This window comes from Stenella coeruleoalba (genome assembly GCF_951394435.1).
Source record: "Stenella coeruleoalba genome assembly, chromosome: 12".
NCBI classification, from domain to species: Eukaryota; Metazoa; Chordata; class Mammalia; order Artiodactyla; family Delphinidae; genus Stenella; species Stenella coeruleoalba.
The window spans coordinates 60,327,188-60,351,654 of NC_137158.1; the positions used below are offsets into that span (position 1 = coordinate 60,327,188).

General features: G+C 39.0%; 1 protein-coding gene across 1 annotated transcript in view; it reads right to left on the bottom strand.

Annotated features, from left to right (window-relative positions):
* Positions 1–14,404: 14,404 nt before the first annotated feature.
* STX7 (syntaxin 7) overlaps positions 14,405–24,467 on the bottom strand; it is a 49,298-nt gene continuing 39,235 nt past the window's right edge. Inside the window, exons 9-10 of the mRNA XM_079939524.1 lie at positions 20,698–20,780; positions 14,405–15,861 (exon numbers count right to left, since the gene is read on the bottom strand). Coding sequence (XP_079795650.1) covers positions 15,769–15,861; positions 20,698–20,780 — 176 coding nt within the window. The 3' untranslated portion in view covers positions 14,405–15,768. The remainder of the gene's footprint in view (positions 15,862–20,697; positions 20,781–24,467) is intronic.

Sequence of the window (24,467 nt, forward strand, 5' to 3'; positions counted from 1 at the left end):
TCTTTAGAGAATCCCTAAACTTGAAGGAGGAAGATGAACTTGGGTTGGTTTTCTTTACTTATGCATTTTATATATACTATACATATGTACGTATAGTATATAATGAGAGATAGCAAGGTTATTGAAGGAATGGATTATTGCAGCTGAAAAGGGAAAAAGGTCATAAGACAAGGCCAGGGACACAATAGGACCGTAAACCCTTTTACTGAGATATCCGAACACTTAGGTCCCTGGGCTCCTGCCTTCACCAAGCATAAGCCTGAGGGCATCGCAAGATGTTTTTTTCTTAGGGTATTTTTTTTTTTTTTTTTTTTTTTTTGCCATACGCGGGCCTCTCACTGTTGTGGCCTCTTCCATTGTGGAGCACAGGCTCCGGACGCGTAGGCTCAGCGGCCATGGCTCACGGGCCTAGCCGCTCCACGGCATGTGGGATCTTCCCGGACCGGAGCACGAACCCGTGTCCCCTGCATCGGCAGGCGGACTCTCAACCACTGCGCCACCAGGGAAGCCCTCTTAGAGTATCTTTTGACACACAAGAGAAAGGGGTTAATTTCCTGATCCAAGGGGTATAGTCCCTTACTCCTACTCATATTTGCGTCCAACAAATCTTTCTCCTAGCTCTGTCTCCCCTTTTAAACTGGGAGTCCTAGAACATGAGTGCCCATTGAAAATCCTCCTTCACTAATTACACTCACTCAGCTGCTATCTTTGACCTGAAAATGATAAATATGTATCAACTGACTACATACTGGTCACTCAGTAAATGTTTTGGGGATGAAGAGTAAAGGGTGAAGGATAAAAATACAAACATGAAACTCAATCCCTAACTGAACAAACTCATTCTGTTTGGAATTTTTTAAATTCCAAATGTTTTTGACTGGTAAAACATCTATATCCATAATGTATGTTGTTGCGTATAGGATTTGATACCATATTCTGTATCAGAAAGCCAACAGATAACTGGGTAAAATTTTTTTCGTGTTTCTTTTCTTTCTTTTTTTTTGTATGTTCTGGATACAAATTCACAATCATTAGTTTCTCTATTCATAACTTGTTTTCCAATTATGAACCTACCAACTCTTTCACCTTTTGTTAGCTTTTAAATTTATTTATTTAGTTATTTATTTTTGGCTGTGTTGGGTCTCTATTGCTGTGCGAGGGCTTTCTCCAGTTGCGGCGAGCGGGGTCCACTCTTAATCGCGGTGCGCGGGCCTCTCACTATAGCGGCCTCTCTTGTTGTGGAGCACAGGCTCCAGACGCGCAGGCTCAGCGGCCATGGCTCACGGGCCTAGTTGCTCCGCGGCATGTGGGATCTTCCCAGACCAGGGCACGAACCCGTGTCCCCTGCATTGGCAGGCAGATTCTTAACCACTGCGCCACCAGGGAAGCCCTGTTAGCTTTTAAATCATTTGTAACTGGGGAAATGTCTTGAACTCAAGTATAATATAAAAGAATTATAATCAGTGCCTGCTCTGGACATATGGCTTCATTTAGAGTGTTTACAGTTATTAAACTTTATGAAAAATATAATTGAAGTAATATGAACATAGAATAAAGTTTATATGAGTGTTTGTAAATCTCTTTAAATTTATTAAAAACAACCTATAGTGATTTTCTCAAATGTAAACAACGTTGATTTTCAAATGTCAAAAGTTGCTCTTACGATCATGTTCTTTCTTCAAACGGAGCCAAATGGTGTAGTAATCAACACTGTGCAATATTATTTTAAACAAAATCTAAGGCTGCAAACAGAAAATATCTTATTATTTCTATTCTTCTTTAAAGGTTAAACATCTCTCAACTCTGTCATTTATTGGTTTAAAGTATGCGTTTCAATATTTAGATATATTATTTCTTGGACTAGTTAACTGATTTTTTTTCCTGTGAAATCTCTTCTTTACACATCATCAACTGAATCAAATTAGATATCAAATAATGTGGCCTACAAAATTAAAAAAAGATATAATTCCGAGGGTGTTTTTACTAGGAATAAATAAGCACATCATTGAATGTTTGGGATTCTGCTTTAGAGAAAAAGCATGTTATTACATGTGAAACTAAAATATGTATTAGTTCTGTGTCAAGCTTATTCCATTTATCCTATATAAGCTTGCTTTTTAAACATAAATATATTTAAGAACAATAATACCAACAAATATCCTGAAAATTATAAACCACTTAAAACAGGTTTTCTAATCTACCAATGCTAAGATTTAAATGAATCTCTGTAAGCATGGCCAAACGTACCCATAGGCACATACTTCTACAGGAGCCAAAAAGCATAGCTCAAAGGGATTTAAAATGAAGGCGGGCATCATGGCACATAGGCTGTTGTACTGATGTCATCAGGCAGGTCTTAGGACTGAAAGATGAGTCATTCTACTCACTGAAGCTTTCCACTGAAACAATCACCTGTTTTCCTGAAAGGTCCTTTACTGAACTTACGAGGAAGCAATCCCTTTCTCTGCTGAACACATTGGGGAAAGCATGGTCCACAGAAGAAATTCCTGTTTTGAAGTTTTGGAGCCAAGAAAACCAGAGAAAAGCTGGAGCAGTCAGCAGGTGTAAACAGGAGGCAACACAAAGCAATAAGCAACTGAATTCACAATAGGATCCAGAGCAAGACGAATACGCAACCACTATATTAGCATCTTCCTCAGGAATCACTGAAACAACTGAAGAAAATGCTAGATTCCCCAAACGACCTAGGATGGGGACTCAAACTATTTTATTTAGAAAACATTCTGGAAGGGTGTAAACCAAACTGTTAAACACTTTTTATTGGGAAGGGGGATATTGTTTTTTACCTTCTATATTGTTACATCGTTTAAAAATAAGCATGAATTATCTTTATAAACATGAAAATCAGTAAAGATATTTTCATGATCATTATTTTTATGTATTGGTTTAAAATCATAACATAGTGAAAATTTAGCTGCTTGTGTTTAACTATTTATTTGGTTGTGCCGGGTCTTAGTTGCAGCAGGCAGGCTCCGTAGATGCAGCTCATCAGCTCCTTAGTTGCAGCAAGCATGTGGGATCTAGTTCCCTGAACCGGGATCACACCCGTGCCACCTGCATTGGGAGTGCGGAGTTTTATCCACTGCGCCACCAGGGAAGTCCCGATGGTGTTGTTTAGAAGGTATAAACTGTCATTCTGACTCTCTCTGCTGGCTGGCCAACAGGACCAATGAAGCAACCTTCATCCCTGCCACATATTCTAGGAGACTCTGGTGGGGAGCAGAACAACAGCATCTCTTCATTAGAGACTGTCAGTTGCAGAGGAAGGACCATATTGCTTGTCATTTCTTGGTCTGGAGGGAATCAGGTGACTCTTGGTAAAGACGGTTCTTCCTGGAGAATTCTTAGTGTGAAGGCACTCAGAATATGTCACCCAATGTTCTCCTGAGGCCCATCAATGGTATCTCATGCATGGTGGTTTTTAACCTTACATTTGATAAATGGATTAAGAGCCTCAGTTTACCAAGCGACAAAGCCTCAGGTCTCCCTTCTTGTGGCTGTCTGGACTTTTCCAGGAAACAGGAGTGTGTTATGTGCAGTCAGAACTAGCTCATTGGTCACTTACTACCAGTAAACGCTTTGCCTTCAGGAAAGGCATCTGCCCCACAGCCACGCTAGGAGACACACGGGGTGATACTGACTCCAGTGTGATCTTCTCGGGGCCCACTTTCCCCTGCAGATGCCAGAGCTCTTCTTTCCTGCCTCTTGGTCCATGGAGTTTCAGTGGTGCTGGCTGCCTCAGCTAAGGGATGCCCACAGCTGTGTGAATCAGAACCTGGCTTCTGCTAACCTGGGACAGATTTCATGCTCCCATTTCTGCCATCTCCTGTCTGAGATCTTCGCTCTCTGCAATACGCCTTCTGATACCCAGTGTTGACCGCTTTCTCTCTGCCATTTGGAAAGCACTGTCCTCTCCCCGTGTCCAGCTCTTTCAAAGAGAAGTTCTCACAGTCGAGAAATAGCCCCGGTGGCAATTTATACTGTTCTTCTCTTTTGTCCCTATGGCAGCCTCACGTTGTAAAGTACACCAGTCAAGCACTGTTACTGAGTCTAACTGCCACACAGTTTACTACTGGATATTTTCCCCCAAAGGCTCCTCTTGTGCTTTCCTGCCATCTGTCTCCACTTCTACACTCACCATCCCCCTCACCGTACTCCGTCTGTCCATTGGCATATCTCCACTCGACTAAACCCAAACTCTGAACTGATTTTAAGGTCTTTGGTAGGGGTGTTATGTAAATGAAAGCATGTGGCTAATTGCCTTCTAACATTCCGTGACAGAGAAGCTTTGAGGATCTGTTTGGCGATGTACAAACACACCCTCCAGAAAGATGTCAACTGTGGTCAGAGGTAGATTTACTATGTTGTTAATGAATCTTAATCTTTAGGGCCTCTCACTGTACCCGTTCTAAGGCTTGCTGTGTTCTCTGGATGACTAGAGAAGGAGTGGCCCTAGCCATGGACAGGAAGCAGGAAGTACTGCCCAGCCTGGTGGTCACCCTCTACAACCTGACGGTGGTACTGGGACTGCACTGGTACTAGCGGCTACCAGGAATACTACTGTATCATCCTGGGACTCCAGGTATAGCATCAGGCCTCCGGACCCTATCTTTGAGCCCAAGGAGATGTCTCCCTGCTTATGGGCAACTATGACCGAGAATTCAGGAATATTTTCTGTCCATCATTTCAGGTACTGCCCACTGGGAAGAGGGAGCAGCAAAGACCTAATAAAAGTGAACCATCTGCTGTGGCAGGGGTTATCAGGGTCCATATCCAGTGATATTGGAGTTTTCTTATAATTTTCTTGACCAATGCCTGAGAAAGAAACTCAGATGTGGCATTACCGGTAACAAATGAAGAAATTGCAAGAAAGCTTTCTGATCACTCAATTTCCATCAATCATGATAGAGGAAAGAATGAACTATATTTCTAGTCTTTCAAGAAAAAGTATTACAAAAAATGTTCATATGAAGAGATAAAAGTGTATGCAGCCTGAAAATGCAGGAAAAAAAGTTATAAAAGTGTTAGGCAGATTATTGTCATCATAAATCATCAACATTACTTATTGTGTTGTGCTATTTTTCTTTTTAAAATATAGTAATTTTTTGTGATTTCTCATTCTAAATACTCACAATTCACAGTTTATTTTTGTATTCATAATTTTGTGTTCTCGTTCTTAAAGAAGGCCTATCCACCTGGCACTAGTCTGTTCAACACAAGCTGTTGTCTGGTTCCCATTCAGGCTGTGACTTAGCAAGGGCTGACCCTGCAGGGACAGATGCAGAAGACAGAAGCGTTTTTAATTTTGACGAGGTTTAAATTAATTGAGTCAATTGACCACAAATGTAATAATTTATATCAGGACTCTCAAGTCTCCTCCACTGATCTATATGTCCATTCTTGAGACAATATCACATTGTCTTGATTACTGTGCCTTTGTAGTAAGCTTTGGAATCAGGTAGAAATCCACCAATGTTATTTTTCTTTTTCAAAATGTTTTGGCTACTCCATGACTTTTGCATTTTCATATAAATTTTAGGATCAGCCTGTCAATTTCTACAAAAATTCCACTTGGTATTTTGACTGAGATTGCACTGAGTTTATTGATACATTTGCAGATAACTGCCATTTTGCAATATTGAGCTTTCAACCAATCAACACAAACTATATCTCCATTTAGATATCTTTAATTTCTCTCAGCAATATTTTATAGTTTTCAGTGTACAAGTCTTGTATATCGTTTGTTAAATTAATTCCTAAGCATTTTACTCTTTTTGATGCTAACGTGAAATGAAATTATTTTCTTAATTTGTAGAATGTTCAATGGTAGTATATAGAAATACAATTGATTTTGTACATTAACCTTGTATCCTCCATCTTTGCAAAGCTCACTTAGTAGTTCTAGTAGCTTTTTTTTAGATTCCATTTAACTTGCTACATAAACGGCCACGTCATCTGAAAGTAGTGACAGTTTCACTGCTTCATTTCCCATCCAGATGCCTTTAAAAAAATTTTTTTTCCTGATTGCAATGGCTATAAACACCAGTACAATATTAAATAGAAGTGATGAGTATAGGCATCTTTGTCTTATTCTCAATCTCAGGGGCAAAGCATTTAATCTTTTACCATTTTAGATGGTGTTAGCTTTTTTTGAAGATGTCTTTAGCAGGTTGAAGAAGTTTCTTTCTCTTCCTAGTTTGTTGAGAGTTTTACCATGAATGAGTATTGAATTTTGTCAAATGAATTTTCTGAATATACTAAGATGATCAAGTCGGTTTTTTGCTTTATTCAATTAATATGGTATGTAACATTAATTGTTTTTAGATGTAAACCAACCTTGCCTTCCAATGTTATATTTTTAATACTAAGAATGTCTTTCTCAAGGACCTGGGAGCCATCCCATTAAAACATAATCATCTAGAAAGACTGCACCTTTATCTCCTAGTCTCTGTGAAAAGGTAGGGAACTAACCTCAATAAGCACCAATTGGCAAACAGAGATGGCCTAATGGCATTGACTAACCTCCCCAATAATGCCCAACAGTACTTTTCACCACCTCACTTCAGTGCTTAAAAGTTCTCTTACCTTTTGTTTCAGTGGAGGTAAGTTCATTCTCTTTCTCCTATTACAATAGTATTTAATAAAGTCTCCCTTGCCTGTTTAATCTGCTCAGTACAGTTTTCTTACATTATGATAGCTTTCATAAGGAGAAAGGAGCATGGGTTCTCCCTTTGGTGGTTTCAGCTGTGGAACTGAAGTCACTATCCACTGAAGAGAGTCTTAATAAAAGGCAACTATCTCTTTGCTGGTTAAAAGGCAGAGACCTACAGAATAGGTGATAGAATGTTGATGTAAACTAAGAAGTACTGTGATTCAATTATAGTGTTCTCATTCTTTTTGAGAGTCTCTAGTTGCATATTATAATTTAAATGAAAACAACTACTTAGCTTTATCTCCTTAAAATATGCTATTGATAGAAAGGCCATTTTCCCCTCTCCCTGTTAAGGGCTTTCCCAACAGCACCCCCGATAGTTTTAAAGGAATTACAAGGGCAAAGAAGCTAAGAGTCTGAGATAACTTGGTATAATTGATGACCCAAAGGACAACACCACATATTAAACAGTGATTTAAATGCTATTCAACCGATAAAATTGTGCCACTGTAGTATGTGCTTGCCTGTGTGTATCTCTGTTTCTCAATAATTATGCTTCAATAAAAAAGAACAGTCTTCCAAATAGTACTGTCATTATATAAAAAACATCATTAAACTTAAAAAACATCATTAAATTTAGATAATTTGGAAATAGTCATAAGCAGAGAAATAAAAGTTAAATTAAAAGTATTGAAGGATAATGTAACTGAGGTTTTTTGGTTTCCTCAGTGAGGGCAATATTTATTCTTGCTCTAAGATCTTGATATGACAAATGTTTTCCAGTGAATTACTCACCCAACAAAAAGCAGTCAATTTCTCTTTGCTCTGTTCCATAGAGCTTGAGGGGGTTTTTAGATGGAAAAAAAAAAAATACAAATGTCATATTGAAATCATTAGGTGGGAGACTTTGGTCTTTTCGTTTTCTCTTAATACAATGATTTTTTTTTAAAGGTTAAATCATACTACTTTACAAATCATAAATAGCTTTGAGGATTAGAAAAAAGTAGACCTTTAAGCAGTCTTCTTTGTTTAGTCAAAAATGACTGGCTAACCTCACCCTAGTTCTCTGAGGCACAGTACTACCAAGTCTTAGAAAAGCAAGTCAGCAAAAGGCCTGACCCATGAATCCCAGTGATCCTTACACACCTAAGTGTCTCCTCCAACCATGTTTAATCTAAACCAAACATTGCATAGTACCAAAATAAGACCTACTTTGTTTTTCTAAAACCCATATTACTTTGTCAGTGTGTAATATATTTGGGATTAGAGGTTTTTCCTTATTAGAACTATTCAGGAAAAAAGTCTAGACTACCCCCAAATCAAAGGATACTGTTGGCTGTGAGTGATCAAATCCCTCTCTGAAATAATACTCTTCCCCTCCGTCTGTATTTTGAAAATTACAGAAAAATTAATAATGTAAAATGCAATTGATGCTGAATTATTACCCAACAGACTAAGTTAAGTGCTTAAGATACCAACAAAGCAGATGAACCAGAAATTACTAAGAAATTTTAACTGTGATGAATTTATGCAGCGTTTCAAAATAAGAAAATCTAGAAAAAAGTCATTTTAATTTCAGTATCTAGGTGTTTTATGACCTTCTGAAAAAATAAATTTTCTTTTGAATTACATATGGGGCTGTCATCACAATCTTTTTAGTATTTGGAGCTTCTAAAATTCTCAATCCAGCCCTGGATACAAAAACTCTAAACACAGAGTTAAGGCATCAAAGATGAAAGCTAGTACACTCACAACTATTTATATTGCAAAAGCTTTGCTCTTCTGCAAGAACATGCAGTTGCCCAAACGCTAACCTCTCTTTACAAGGTTATGCTTATTAGCTAGGATTTGAAGCTCAATAGCAACACTGTTCATCCATGGTTCAATTCAGATTGTAATTTCTTTTTAAACTACCTGACCCTTATAATCATATGGTGAGTAGGTCTGATCATTCATCTTCCTGAGGCCAAGTACTTGGCCTGAACACAGAGTCACTTGTGTTTCTGAAGCCTCTCAGCATCATGATGATTGAGGTAGAAACTGTTGATTGAGAAAAGTTTGAAAGAAACCTTTCATACAATGTTTTCATTGTCTTGTTCTTTTTCTGGAACTAAAATTCCTGACTGGAAAAGCAAAAGTCTTCCTAGATACAAGGATGAAGTTTTAAGAGATGTTTCTAATTGTTGTGGAAGCTATAAACAATTTCACTGTCCCCAATGTCAGAATTTGCTAAATAAGATTTTGCTTTTCCTAGGGCCCAGTATTTATTAAGCACTCAGCAAATTCTTATTGAATAAATGAACGACTCTACCCAACTTCACATCCTTGTCTTGAAGCTGTATCATCCCTCATAGTATTAAAATGTTGCACTAGTGTCCAGCTTCATATCCAGTGCACCACAACCCACATGGTATCCAGATTGGATTATAGTTTGGAGGAGAGGAATGCTTGAGCTGATTGTTTAGACTGGGTTTCTGCCCTTCCCTGAACCAAACACTAAGGCAAAAGGAATGGGATGGGCTGATTTATCTAAAGTAGTGCCCACCATCTCTGGAGTTAGGTTGGAGTCAATTCCACCCAAAGCATGTGGCTGCTACCCAAGAGAGGAGAAAAAATATTCCAAAGGAAAGTCTGAGACCAGTAAGAACTGGCAAGAGGTGCATGGCTTCTGGGTAGGCAACTAACACGTACTGACAATGTAATTTCTATTTTCAATATGACTCAATGAAAAACTGATGAATATTACATATGTTAGAAATCATCCTTCTCTCTTAATATTTAAAGAAAAGCTCCTCTAAGTTGGTTTGGAAAAAGAAAAATTAGTTACATTTGACGCCACGCTCTTGTTTTTAGGAAGGGACCCTAAGATAGGACACCATCTACTGTAGAGTGGAGTTTTAGACTTTAACTAGACATTGATGATTAGGTGACTGGCCTTGAGGGTTTTTTAAAGTTAACAGTGCTATTTCCAAAGAGGTTTTAAATAAAAAGTTGTTTCTAAGAAAATTTTCCCTAATTAGAGGTTATAAAAACATTCTTTAACGTTTTCCTTCTTAGCACGTCATTCCTTCTTGCATCTCAGACCTTCCTTCTAGTTATTTTTCTCTACTCTAAATTCATCCTTATTCTTTAAATGAAAGTTTATTGGTCACAAATTCTCCTTTTAAAGAAAACAAAACTAAATATGTCTTTATTTTGCCTTTGTTCTTGAAAGATAATTTCACTGGGCACTCATTCTAGATTGACAGTTATTGTCACTTAGCACCTTGAAGATGTTATTCTACTGTCTTTTGGCTTCAATTTTTGGCACTGAAAATTCGACTGTCAAAATCTGTCATTCCTTTGCATGTGGATATTTAGTTATTCTGGCTGCTTTTAAGATCTCTTTGTCTTTGTTGTTCTTCAGTTTCCTTTTACTCATCTTGCTTGATATACGTGTTATTTCTTGTATATGTGGATTCACGTTTCTGATTAGTTCTGGAAATTTTTCAGCAGTCATCTATCTCTTCCATTTTTTTCTATTCTCCATCTTTGGGACTCTGATTAGACACGTATTAGATCTTCTCATTCAATCTTTCAGGTCTCATCACCTGTCATTCATATTTTCTATCTCCTTATCTGTCCTTACTACAGTATGTCTTATTTTCTCAGTTAATTAACTACTCATGAAAGCTTTTCATGATTAGGTCTTCAGCTACGCAAGTTACTAAAAGCTTGTATCTTACTCCTGGGCTAAATCTCTAGTTTCTAGAGATGTAAACTTGGTTTCTTTGATCCTGGTTTGACTTTAGCATTTCAGATGTACCATTTAACAGTTGATATGAAACTTCCAGAAGGCACTCACTAGCAACTGAAACTAGTATCAGTAAATCTTTGTTGAGGGTAAACAACTGCATTTCTAAGTTTCCACCAATGCTAAGAGATTTTGGAGTTAGTAACTACCGTCTAACGGTACTTACAGTAAACACTTAAAAATTTGTACTTTGGGTTTGCCAAAGTGGGAATTAATGTCCTTTCAAGTTTATTTAAAGACTCAGTTCAGCTCTAGCAGACTCCCTCTAAAACAAGTAAGGGTGTTATGCATGTAACGACTGCACAGGAAATCTGGTTTTGCCTTCCACCACTTACATTTTAAGCAGGAATGCCATCACTACACAAAACCTACAAGAATCCCACTCTGAGTAATTAAATGACCAACCTCTTAAAAACCTGCCAGAAGCAACAGGGTCTATAAAAATCTATTTAGTGTGTCGTTTAGTTCTACTTCTGCTTTTAAAATTAGAATTATTTGGAGAAAAATAAGGTTTCCTAATATTCATGATTTTCATGTTAACCAAAGGATTGCGAAAACAAAGGATTAAAATCGACCAATTGAAACAGTATTTAAATTATGAGAAAATGGGTTAATGTGAGCCATTGAGGGTGTTCTTTATTCCATTTTGATACCACAGAAAAAAATAATAAAAATTGCCAAGGGATAGGGCAGGGTTAAATTAAAAATGTTTTAAGGGACATTTTACTAGGAACATGCATAATGCATTGGCTTTGAGTACATTCTGAAGAAACATGGATTCCAAAATTCCCTTAGCTCTTTCCTCTTTCCAGTGCTCTTCCCTCTATTGGGAGTAATAATTTTGCAAAAGTCCTATAAATGTCAGTCCTATCAGGACGCCCTAGCTCTGAATCCAGATGCTGCCACCAAAAGATGGAAAGTTGTTTCCTGGAGACAATACATACAGATCAACTTTCAAATTAGTAGCTACTTTTTAGAAAAACTATCACTTTTCTAGTAGTCTGTTAACTGAGAAAAGAGAATGAAATTCACTTACTTGGTAATGAGGTAATAGGATAAACAGGAAGCCAGTCCTTAAGAATGAGCAGTCCCCAGGTGTAGGTGGATTCATCCTCATTCAGTTTTTCCCTTACCTCCTTCCTCTCCCACCCACCATTTTCCTCCTAACATCAAGTGTTTTTTACATGCTTAATACCAAAATGTAAGCTCCTTGAGGGCAGGGACCACATTCTTTTGGTTCACTCTAATACCCTCTGTGCCCGGGCATGTGGCAGCCTGGCACAAAATAAATGCCAAATTAAGTACACAAATATTTATTGGGCAACTAGGGAAGGACAGAGGAAGGAAACAGCTAGGTGCTGGGGTCCCAGAGTATATATAATACAGAGACTTTGTTCTGGTTGGGAAAATGGGCTTGTTTACCATTTAAAATCAGTGTTATTTTTTTTCCCCACCAAAGAACCCCTAATGGAAGAGAATTCTGTGAGGCTTTCTGCTTCACCTTGTTTGTGCCCTTTCCATCTATCAGCGTTTCACCATTGTGATGGGCTGTCTGCTGTCACCTCAACATCACTGTCCCCTCCTTCTGTAGCGTTCTTTGCACTGCAGGGGAGCCAGAAACTACACTTTCCAGAACCTCCTTTGCTTTCTAGTTCTAAGTCAGTGTGGCCCAAAGAGAAGCATTTCCAGGGGATGGAGGAGGCAGAGAAGGGAGAGGCCACCCTCCCTTGGAGGCCATCCAGGCAGAAGTGTGCACAGGCCCGCAGACACGGGCATCGCAGCAGCTTCCAAGATCTCTCACAGGTCACCTGCTTTGGTGCTGTCAACAGCCTAGACAGCTGGTGACAGTTCCTTGAGACTCACTGCGTCGGTGCTGCAGGCTGAGGTGACGGGAGCTTCCTGGATGCTTCCAGATTCTCACGGCCTCCTGGGCCAGCTCCTGAGATCCGCCCAGGGTGGTACTGCAGATGCACCTTCCCTCGCCTGCCCTTCTGACGCTCGGTGGAAGCTTCTGACTCCCCACATTGAAACACTTTATGCTTACATCATCAGGTGGTTGTTTTCCTGACTGAACCCAAATAGAAAGGTTAAAATACTTGAATTTAGCATTAAGAGAAAAACAGGTTTCCTACATGTCTTAACTTAGTGAAAGAGATAATGCTTCACTGAGTCTACTGACTTTGTTAAACGCAGATGAAATGAAGAAAGATGAACCTGCAGGTTTACATCAGGCAATTTCTTTATTTCCTGTGTGACAGTATTTTGAGGACACAGATTCCTAAAAAAGTGGGGGAAATGGTTTTCTCTTCACTGATTGATGAACTATGTCTGGACAGTCGTTAAGCAGAAATGTGATGTATTCTGTCAAGGAAGTGGTCCAGTGTAACACTTTCAGGCTCCTGTGGGTGCCAATCTTGCTATATTTTCTTGCTGAGAAATACAAGGTCAAGCTGCTCAAATCTTATGGTGTACCGAAGAGGTCTGGGAGCCAGAGGTCAGTTTTTTGTTTTCCTAAGTGAATTATGAAAATACGCAATTTTTTTTTCCACGAAAGGATGCCTAATGATGTTCTTTCCCACTAATGAGAAATTTTCATCATATTTAAATGAACTAAAAATGTCATTTAACTCATAACTTACCCAAACAACTCTCATCTCCTTCTGAAATTTAATTTTTATTGTAGTAACCTGATCATGTGTAAAAAATAGTTTTGCTTTTCAAAAAATAAATGCTGAATAAGTTACCCTTGTGAATTGCTCTTCATTATTACGGCGGACAATGACCTTTTTTTCCTTTATATAGCTTTTTTTATTGTGACATTCCTTTTTCTACATGAAGAAACAAATGAAAATCACACCAACTAGAGAAACTACTCTGCATTTTCCTTGCTCAAACCACAGATTAATTTTTGTGGAACAAATTTTCAAAAGTCATTTTTCATTATAAATTTGTCTAGATCGGTATTCAAAACATGATTTTTTGTGTGCAAGATTTTACTTTTTCTTTTCGGTACGCGGGCCTCTCACTGTTGTGGCCTCTCCCATTGCAGAGCACAGGCTCCGGACGCGCAGACTCAGCGGCCATGGCTCACGGGTCCAGCCGCTCCGTGGCACGTGGGATCCTCCCGGACCGGGGCACGAACCCGTGTCCCCTGCATCGGCAGGCGGACTCTCAACCACTGCGCCACCAGGGAAGCCCGATTTTACTATTTTTTAACAAAAGCAGTGAAGACCCTGAAGAAGGACCCAGTGGCAACGTCCTCCAGGTGCAGTGTTCTCAGTGAGCGACACAGATACAGCTGCCGGGCACCCAGTGTACTCAGTGCTCCTGACTCCAGAGGCTGCCTCCATGGTTTGTTGTCTCAGACCAAGCTCCATCTGTGTCCATATCTGTATTTTTTTAGGGTTGATCCCACGCCTAGTAAAACAAGCTGCATTATGTTGAAATGGCACCACTTATTTTTCTACCACTAATCATTGTGCAAAACCAGAACATTTTCTTAATATTTAATGGCTAGTACAACAGCTTAACCCTTCATGCCACACTGTCATTCAGTTTAAGCAAAGAGGCTGGTTAATCTCAGTCTGCGTTGTTCAAGTATGTCTTCAGAACACACTAAAATGAATAATATGTGTCACTTGATAAGGAAAGTTCTTCAGTTTGAGACTCAGTTCAACTCAAACAGATTCAGATATGTTGACAGTCATGAAAGTAAGCATCACTCTTTCAAAGAGATTCTAAAACTCACCTAAAGAAAACCTTTGTTAAGAACTTAAAAAAAATTGGCTACTGTATTGTTTTTCATTTTATTTTTTCTAATCAAGACTACTCTTTTGTGGAAAAAATTGAGTTTTGATGACAAGCAAAGCAGCTTCTACCTATTAGCGGCAAAACCTTTTAAGATTGCCAAAATAAAAACTTTTGAGTACGCCAGTACTCCAGCAAGATGCAGAATGGTGGCCATGTGGTTACATCTCCTCTGTTGAGACTGCAGTGGCAAAAGTGTGAGGTAAGTATCAAGTCCCACGGAAGCAGAGTTCTCCTGAAATAAAACTATCCAGACACTTTTTAAAATCATCTTTATTTTGGTTGCAAAGATACAATTTACTTAGTTACTTAATATTTCATTTGTTCCCATTTGAAGTCTCATAGCTTGCCATGTAAAACATTGCCTTCACTATCAAACTGCTATATAAGAACATTATAAAATACAAACTATAAACTAAGATAATCTTCTTTACAGTATTCAGATTAGTGCATTAAAACAACATTGATTAAAAAAGGCAAGTGAGTTAAGTGGCGAACATCCAATTCCCTTTCTAATGAAGGATGGTACAAAATGGTATGAAGGGAAACAGAATTTTAAGTGTTAGGTGCTCAAAAACTGTAACTGTGGGAAAGTTACTTCCCAAAAGTAATCTTTATTATTCTACAGGACATAAGAGAAGGTAATTAATTTTCCATCATAACAGCTGTGGAAATACACAGCCGAATACAAGTTGGGATCTTTAGAATTCTAACACAATAGGTATTGATCTGTCATACTCTTCCTCCAAATCACATTAAACATTTATAGTGACCACACAATCCCCTGCAAACGAACGTGAGACTTAAACAGAACCCATATAAAAACAATCTATCCTTAGTATTTTACTAGCCAATCTACAGCAAATGCTTACTATATACACATCAGGAGTAAGAGATATACTAGGAAGTTATTCACTGATTTCATTCAGAATAAACAAGGGTCTTAAGAGAAAAATAACAGTAAAAGTTAAATAGACAATTTGTGTTGCTGTGAACTAGATAAAAACAAAACTCCAAACACAAACATATATGTTAATTTTTAAAGTTATTGACAATACTTCCTCTGCTGGCCCAAATCAAAATTAAATTTAAGATTTGTAATTGAAGTAACACAAACGTGGGTGCATGTTACACTGTGACAGAGAGGTGCACACAGAACACACACACACCTTTGAATTTACTAATTCCAAAAACTAAGTCAACAGGATAAATAAATTATAAACGAAAGGCACATACAATGTGGGCAAAAAACTAAGTTACTAGGTCGAAAAGCAGGAAGCTATGCCAGCAGTGATATTTAAAAAAACTTTCAGTATTAGAAAATATCAGATTTAATCCAAAGAAAACTTCCCCCCAAATAAAAATAACAAAGTATGGGAACCATCCTTTAAGCAACAGCTTTAAAATAATAACAATTAAAAAAACCTACCATGATTAAAGGAATCTTCCTACATAATTTACATAATGTAGTGCAATATTGTGCTCCTTTATAATCTTAGCCTTTCACTCCCCATATGATGAGACCGATAATTACGACTCCGATAACAAGGATAAAAATGATGATGCACAGGGTTTTCCTGGATTTGCGCTGCAGATGCGAAAAAACAAAAACACGTTTACAGATGTAGTGGAGCACCTCTATAGCAAGTGAAGATCATTCGGTTCACTTCTAGAGTAAAATCAATAGTAATTTATTGCCCTCATTTTGGGCTATATTTTTTTGCTTTTCAATACATATAGCCCTATGCTTTCAAAAAATATTCTTCTTGAATTAATGGTATAATTCAGGGGGTAATTATTCAACTTCTGTTGGTACTTTTTCTAGATGTGTGGTTGGGCTTAATTTAAAAATGACACAGAGAAATAAAAATTAATAACTTGAGCAATAGAGTTTACCTATGTGTGAAAACAAAAAACAGCTTAAAGGAAGATAAAAAAAGCAGAAGGTAAATATTGGTCTTTGAAAGCAGAATTTTCCAATAAGAGAAGAACTTAGAACTCATCTCTTTCAATTTCATCACGAAAGGCAGGAAGAATATTTAATTACCCTAATGGTTTACCCTAATTTATTTATTAGCGGAATTAGCTCCCCAGTCCAAGCTGAGTTAGTACAGGACTGGCACAGATTCATCTGCTTTCACCAGTCCTTTAAGGAAAGAGGGTGGACGGGGAGAGGTTTTGGTTGTACGTGTTCCTGCTGGCCTGATGCCTGGTTCCTAGGCATCAGGCCAGGCCAGAGGCCTTCTAGGAGGCTCTGGGGTAGGGAAGGCCACATGGTTGGGGATTTAGGGGCTGGCCTCACTCAAAGCTGACGAAAGGTAGAATATATGAGTCCCTTCTTTAAAGTGGCAAGAAAACTTCCCTTCTCATCCAGACACCTACTCTCTATTCCCTTTATCCAAACCTCATAGAATTTTAACCAGGAGAAACTTTAGATAGTTTTTTGTCTCTTCCTTTTATAATAAGGAAATGGAGAAAGAGAAAGGGGAAATATCTTGCCCCATGGTCATACTGCTAGTGATTATCAAAAAAAGGATGGTTCCTTTCCACTGATGACTTGTCTACTGATCACACTGTGCTTAGGCTGTGAGCTACGTTTTTTTTTTTTTTAACATCTTTATTGGGGTATAATTGCTTTACAATGGTGTGTTAGTTTCTGCTTTATAACAAAGTGAATCAGTTATACATATACATATGTTCCCATATCTCTTCCCTCTTGCATCTCTCTCCCTCCCACCCTCCCTATCCCACCCCTCCAGGCAGTCACAAAGCACCGAGCTGATCTCCCTGTGCTATGCGGCTGCTTCCCACTAGCTATCTATTTTACGTTTGGTAGCGTATATATGTCCATGCCTCTCTCTCGCTTTGTCACAGCTTACCCTTCCCCCTCCCCATATCCTCAAGTCCGTTCTCTAGTAGGTCTGTGTCTTTATTCCTGTCTTACCCCTAGGTTCTTCATGACATTTTTTTTCCTTAAATTCCATATATATGTGTTAGCATACGGTATTTGTCTTTCTCTTTCTGACTTACTTCACTCTGTATGACAGACTCTAGGTCTATCCACCTCATTACAAATAGCTCAATTTTGTTTCTTTTTATGGCTGAGTAATATTCCATTGTATGTATGTGCCACATCTTCTTTATCCATTCACCCGATGATGGGCACTTAGGTTGTTTCCATCTCCGGGCTACTGTAAATACAGCTGCAATGAACATTTTGGTACATGACTCTTTTTGAATTATGGTTTTCTCAGGGTATATGCCCAGTAGTGGGATTGCTGGGTCATATGGTAGTTCTATTTGTAGTTTTTTAAGGAACCTCCATACTGTTCTCCAGAGTGGCTGTACCAGCTCACATTCCCACCAGCAGTGCAAGAGTGCTCCCTTTTCTCCACACCTTCTCCAGCATTTATTGTTTCTAGATTTTTTGATGATGGCCATTCTGACTGGTGTGAGATGACATCTCATTGTAGCTATGATTTGCATTTCTCTAATGATTAATGATGTTGAGCATTCTTTCATGTGTTTGTTGGCAGTCTGTATATCTTCTTTGGAGAAATATCTATTTAGGTCTTCTGCCCATTTTTGGATTGGGTTGTTTTTTTGTTATTGAGCTGCATGAGCTTCTTGTAAATTTTGGAAATTAATCCTTTGTCAGTTGCTTCATTTGCAAATATTTTCTCCCATTCTGAAGGTTGTCTTTTGGTATTGTTCATGGTTTCCTTTGCTGTGCAAAAGCTTTGAAGTTTCATTAGGTCCCATTTGTTTATTTTTGTTTTTATTTCCATTTCTCTAGGAGGTGGGTCAAAAAGGATCTTGCTGTGATTTATGTCATAGAATGTTCTGCCTATGTTTTCCTCTAAGAGTTTGATAGTTTCTGGCCTTACATTTAGGTCTTTAATCCATTTTGAGCTTATTTTTGTGTATGGTGTCAGGGAGTGATCTAATCTCATACATACTGGACATGTACCTGTCCAGTTTTCCCAGCACCACTTATTGAAGAGGCTGTCCTTTCTCCACTGTACATTCCTGCCTCCTTTATCAAAGATAAGGTGACCATATGTGCGTGGGTTTATCTCTGGGCTTTCTATCCTGTTCCACTGATCTATCTTTCTGTTTTTGTGCCAGTACCATACTGTCTTGATTACTGTAGCTTTGTAGTATAGTCTGAAGTCAGGGAGCCTGATTCCTCCAGTTCCGTTTTTCGTTCTCAAGATTGCTTTGGCTATTCGGGGTCTTTTGTGTTTCCATACAAATTGTGAAATTTTTTGTTCTAGTTCTGTGAAAAACGGTTGGCAATATTTCTTAAAGTAGACTTATTAATTTCCCAAATCATTCCCATCCTTGAATATGAATGGAAACTGCATTCAAAATCTCTCAACATTCAAATAAACTATAAAACACAAAGAGCTAAAAAAAATTCTAATACTGTCATTTAAAATATAAACGTTAAGAGTTTTGCTCCATTATTCATTCCTGGCCCAGCTGTAGCTTTCTATATTTCTCCAATGGCTTGTATATCTCACAGCTACAGGCAGGAATCCTTTTGCTTACAAAGTAAAAAAAATTTGTAATTTACTTTGTGTCAACTAGAAGTAGTATAAAATTTACAAAAAGAATATGTTCCTGACTCTGAAATTATCCTGAAAACTACTTATACTTTGCAGTATTCCATATGGCCATCTAATTTTTCAACAGAATATACTCTGCATATATTACATATATTACATATATATTACTCTGCATATAAGCAGTTCAAGTTTCAATCTCATCATGCCCATGTATTTTCCCCAGATTCCACCTGGTTACCGCAGACCCATGTGTAACGTGCCTTCATCAACAATGAGAGCTGTTCCCCTAGAGTATCTTTTTTCCTGGGGCACCCTCTCCAGCGTGCGGTGGTGAGGTCCTGGGGTGCCATGGTGATGAAAGCATTTTCCACCTTCCTTTATGTTCATGGTCCATCCAAACTATTTAGAAGCACTGCACCGTATTTTGCAGAGGCATAAGTTTAATATCAAGGCTGCCAAGTGGGACTATTGGGAAGCTGCTCTCTTTCTAGCCCTTGTGTTGCATGGCTCTTTCCTCATCCCTCCAGGGCCTGTGGGATTAAGGATGGGGGCAACTCTTGCTCTGGAGGTACAACTTGGGAAGATGTGTTCCTTTTCCCCAGGGTGGCTATAGGCCTTCCCTTCCACAAGGAAGAGTAAAAATAAAACTTGGGGATATATCTATATCCCCCTGAAGTCCAAAAGGAAAATGAAATTATATGGAATCCCAGTCACTGATGAATCCTGCTAAACACTCTGAGCAGCTATAACTGTTGGTATTTACAGATTACTCTGTGTGTGTGTGTGTGTGTGTGTGTTCAACTATTCATGAATGACACCTACATTCTAGGACATGGTGACATTAGCTATCTTGAGCTGCATATCTGAATCTCATGCACAAAGACAGTAAACATGAGTTACTCTGTCGGTGAGCACAATTGGTTGTATAACTCAGCATCCTCTATATGCACTGATTTGTCCAGTGAAAAAAATGGCATTGAAACTAAAGGGAACTTCTAAGATCAGTGAGAAAAGTGAAAAGCAATTAAAAAATACCTAGGATGGTGATAATATCTTAGAAATTTTATAAGAAGGTAATAAGTTTCTGAGAAAATAATTATGAACAACTACATCAACAAAAAAAAATGAAGTTTTAAAAGGGAACTCAAATGCTAGGGTGGTATTTAGGGGTTCCCAAAGAGCCTGGGCTTATCTTTGTTAAACGTCAAAGGTCTACATATTAAGTGATATATTAATAGTTCATGGTGCTAATATTTGTAGTCCTTTATATATATTTGACTCATACCTATGGATTCCCTATACTAACCTGATTCACTTAAGAGATCAGTTCATTCCTGGTGAAGAGTCTGCTGAATGCTGACAGAATACCCACTGGTCAAGGACACTCACTCTAAGCTAATATAATTTCCACAGGACCTGAAGAGATCTTTCTGGACAAGGATCTTTGCCTCTTTAGTCCATAGTATCATTGACAAAAAAGAAAGGTAGAAGGGAACAGCAAGAAACAGAAGGAAATCGCTATCAAAGAGGTTTCTGGGTTGAAATGTCAAAATGACATCGGAGACCAAAAGTTGTCAGAAAAGACTGGAGTTGTGTACTGCTCCCCTCAAGACTCTAAACTTCCCATCCCTGTGGGCACAACACTGGTTCAAACCTGAGAACAGACAGGCTACATACACACAGTTTGAACTGACTGGCATATTTCTAGCCTGTCTTCCATGGTATTTTGAATTTTAACATCTCCAGCCACTTTAAACCTGATTTTACACACACACACACACACACACACACACACACACACACACACGTTTAAAAGTCTGAGTTATAAGACAATTCAGCACAGTTAATATTACCTGATAGTCTGCCGCCCTTGACAGCTGCTGGTTTGCTTGCTGGACGTGCACCTCAGCATTTTCCACATTGGCTTCTATGCTATCTTTAAAATAAAACACACACACAAAGCGGGTGCTGATGCTTTAGTAACAGAGCTGTATCAATCACCAGATTTTATTCAAGATAAGATTAAACATGTTCACTATTCAAAGGTTAATATTAATAGTGTATGGGTAAGGCTGAATTTTTTTTTTTTAGTGATACTACTTCTCAGGTGATCCAAACAATACTGAAGAATTTGAAGGAAAGAAACTTGATTATCTTCATTATAGTGCACTCCAGTTCTACCTGGTAACCCCCAAAAGTACCGTCACCAGTACCTGCATTCTGTGATGGCCAACTCAGCAGCAAGCAAGGCATCTGAACTTTGGTTTAGGGTAAACATAGAGAACTGAAAACCGTCATCTGCTGGGCGGCCCTCATCAACCTCCTTCTGCGCTGAAACCTAGGCTCCCTGAGGGTCCCCAGAGCCTTCTCAACTGGTGACAATTTCCTCCCCCCCTCCTCTGACCTGGGGGTGGAACAGGTGTCAGTCTGTAGGATGGGTGACCACTGTTTCCTCCTTCTCCGTGCCGACTTTCAGTTTTAGAGCTATTGCTGTCCAACTCATTCAACCCACCTTGCTGCAGACATCCACAGATGTCTTTTCTTCTCATTCTTTGACTATTTTAGCCCCTGAGTCACTGATGTTCTTTTCGATGCTTCTACTGTCCTACATAACGGTGATTTCAATATCCAATTGCTGAGCCTCTAATGCCCAGGCCTCTCAATTCTTTGAACACATGTTTTTTCAAAGACTTTGCCTGTGGCGCTTTCCGAGCCACCCACAGCCATGGTCACACCCCAAACCTGTCATTACCAATAACTGCAGCTTCTCTATCATCTCCATTTCAGGTGTCACTCTCTGATTACCATCTGCTACCTTTAGAGTTCTCGCCTTCTAAGACCCCAGCTTTAGTGATCCTACCACTTTTTCACTGCCCCTCACATACTTCATGTCCTCACTTTCCTCTTCCCTAGCCTAGACTCCATATACACAGTCATCTGTCACTGGTTTCTTGCATTTCTCCTCAGCCCTCTTCCCTCCTACTGTGGTCACAGTTAGGTGACAAAACCCCAACCTGTCCCACGCAGCTGAACATGGGTGCAAAAAAGAATCGCCGTGATGACTTATTTCACTTTAAATTCTTGACTGCACAGCACGCCTGCCTCATCTCCCCAATTCCTGGAACACTAAGTCACACTTCCTCCTCTCTCCCCTAACTTCTCATGCCTCGTCACACATTGTCATTCTCCACCAGTGACCTTATTTCTAGATCACTGAGACAATAGGAACAACCCGAAGACACTTCCACAATCTCCTTTGACCCTACCCACCACCACATGCAACAGTCTCTGTGCTCCCCATGCTTGTACTTTATCCCACTCCTTGTTGCCTAGTTCAAAGACTCCAGGCCAGCAATTTCCTCCCTCTCACTATCAACACTTCTTTCCCATCAATCCTATTACTGTCATCTTAAAAACACACAAACAAACCCCCAACCCCCTCATTTATGCCACACCCACTGGCAGCTATGACCTCACTTGACTCCTAGAAAGACTTGTCTCCACTTGCTATCTCCAGTCGCTCTCCTCCCAGTGTCTTTTGAGCCTACTTTATCATGCTTTCACCTGCACTATTTCACCAGCACAGCTCTCATCTGAGGTCACCTATGCCCTACACATTGTTAAATTCAGCAGTCAATTCTAAAGCCTCAGTTTACCTAACCGAATAGCAGCATTTGAGAGAGCTGACCTCCCATCGCTCTTGAAACGCTTTCTCCTCTCCATTCTAAAACTATACATTCACGTGGTTTTCTTCTGTATCACTAGCTATTCTTTCTTGGTCATTTTTGTTCGTTCCTCCTTGGCTCTCTAGGCTCTAAATCAGGGATCAACAAACTTTCTTTGTCTCAGATAATAACTTTAAGCTCTGCAGTTCATTCATATGGTTTCTGTCATAAATACTCAACTATGCCTCTGTTGTACAAAACCTGTTGTAGATGATAACGCATAAACAAATGGATGTAGTTTGCCGACCACACCCTAAATATTTACAAGTCCTCAGACACCCCTCTTCTCTATCTGCACTTATCTCCTAGGTGATCTCACCTAATCTCATGGCTTTAAATACCATCTATGTACAGATAACGCCCAGATTTATACCCCCAGGCCAGACGTCTACCCTTTACCCCATCTTCTCGGTACCAATGCCTATCAAACCTTTACCTGGGTGACACCTAGCCCCTGAATCGTAACAGATCCAAAAATCACTGATTTATAGCCATCCAAACCAGCTCCAGTGACAGATTTCCGCATCTCAGAAAACGGCACCGCCATGATTTTCGTGAGCCAGGCCAAAACCTTACAGTCACCCTTGAATTTACTCTCTCACATCCATATCCAGATAGTCAGTAGATCTTTTTGGCTCTACATTTAAAAAAATATCCAGAATCCCACTGCTTCTCACCACTTCACTGCTTCCGTACTGATCCAAGACAACATAGCTGCCCACGTGGATTCCTGCAATAGGCTTTTAAGTGCTTTGTTTTTGGTCTTGTCCCTTTGCAGTCTGCTCACCTAAGTCAAATGATAACGCTCCTCTGCTCAAATCCTCCTGTGGCTTCCCCTCCATTAATACAAAAACAGTCCTCACGATGGCTCAGGGGCCTATGTAATCTGGTCTCCTGTGACTTCTGACATCGTCTCCATCCTCCTCTTGCTGACTCCATTGGCCCACGATGTCAGGCGTGCTTCTGCCTGAAGGCCTTTGCACCTGCGGTTCCCTCTGCCTGGAACATGTTCTCTTGCCTGCTCCCTTACTTCCGTGAAGTCTTCACTAAAATGTCACCTATCAGTGAGGCCTTACCTGACTCCCCCAGAAGAGCAGCACATTCCCCCCACCTCCTGCAGTCCTACCCCCGACCTGGCCTTATTTTCCCCGTAACACTTATCACCATCTACTTACTTTTCTTTCTGTTTTAATTGTCTCTCTCTTCCAATTAGATTATAAGATCTTTTATCTGTTGTTTAATTTCAGCTGAATCCTCAAGGCCTAGATATATGCCTGGATATAGTAGGCATTCAATAAACATTTACTGGATGAATGAATGGCTTTTGAAAATTTACCCTACTGGGGCTACAGAGGAGGGTAAGAATGGACAAATAATAATTATATTAAACTATAGGTCCAAGCATTTCAACTGAACCAAATTCAGAAAATGTATTAAATATATCTTTAGCATACCCACAGATATCTTCATATATCAAAATGATAAAGATGATCAGAATCCTGATCAATGTTGACAACTACACCTTAAATGAATTACAATTACATTTAAAACTTAAAGGAAGTCTTAGTCACTGATTTTTTTTTAAAGAATTTTTCAAAAAGAATTCTCAGTATCTAAGTAATACAACTAAATTAATGTACTAAAAAAGCTATAAGAATTAATGTTCAGGCAAATGGCTTCTTATTCCCTCTACTTTAAAAGACAAGATAGTGTGCACAATTATGAACAGATGTTTTCCCCAAAGTCCTTGGTGTGATAAGAATTAAATTGGGATAAGACAGAAACCAGAGATCCTGGAAATAAGCTAGAATGATGTTAAATGTTACCTTCCATGATCTCAGCAGCAGTAGACCCTGATTAAATTTGGAACTTCTTAAATAAATTAAGCTGGTCATTTC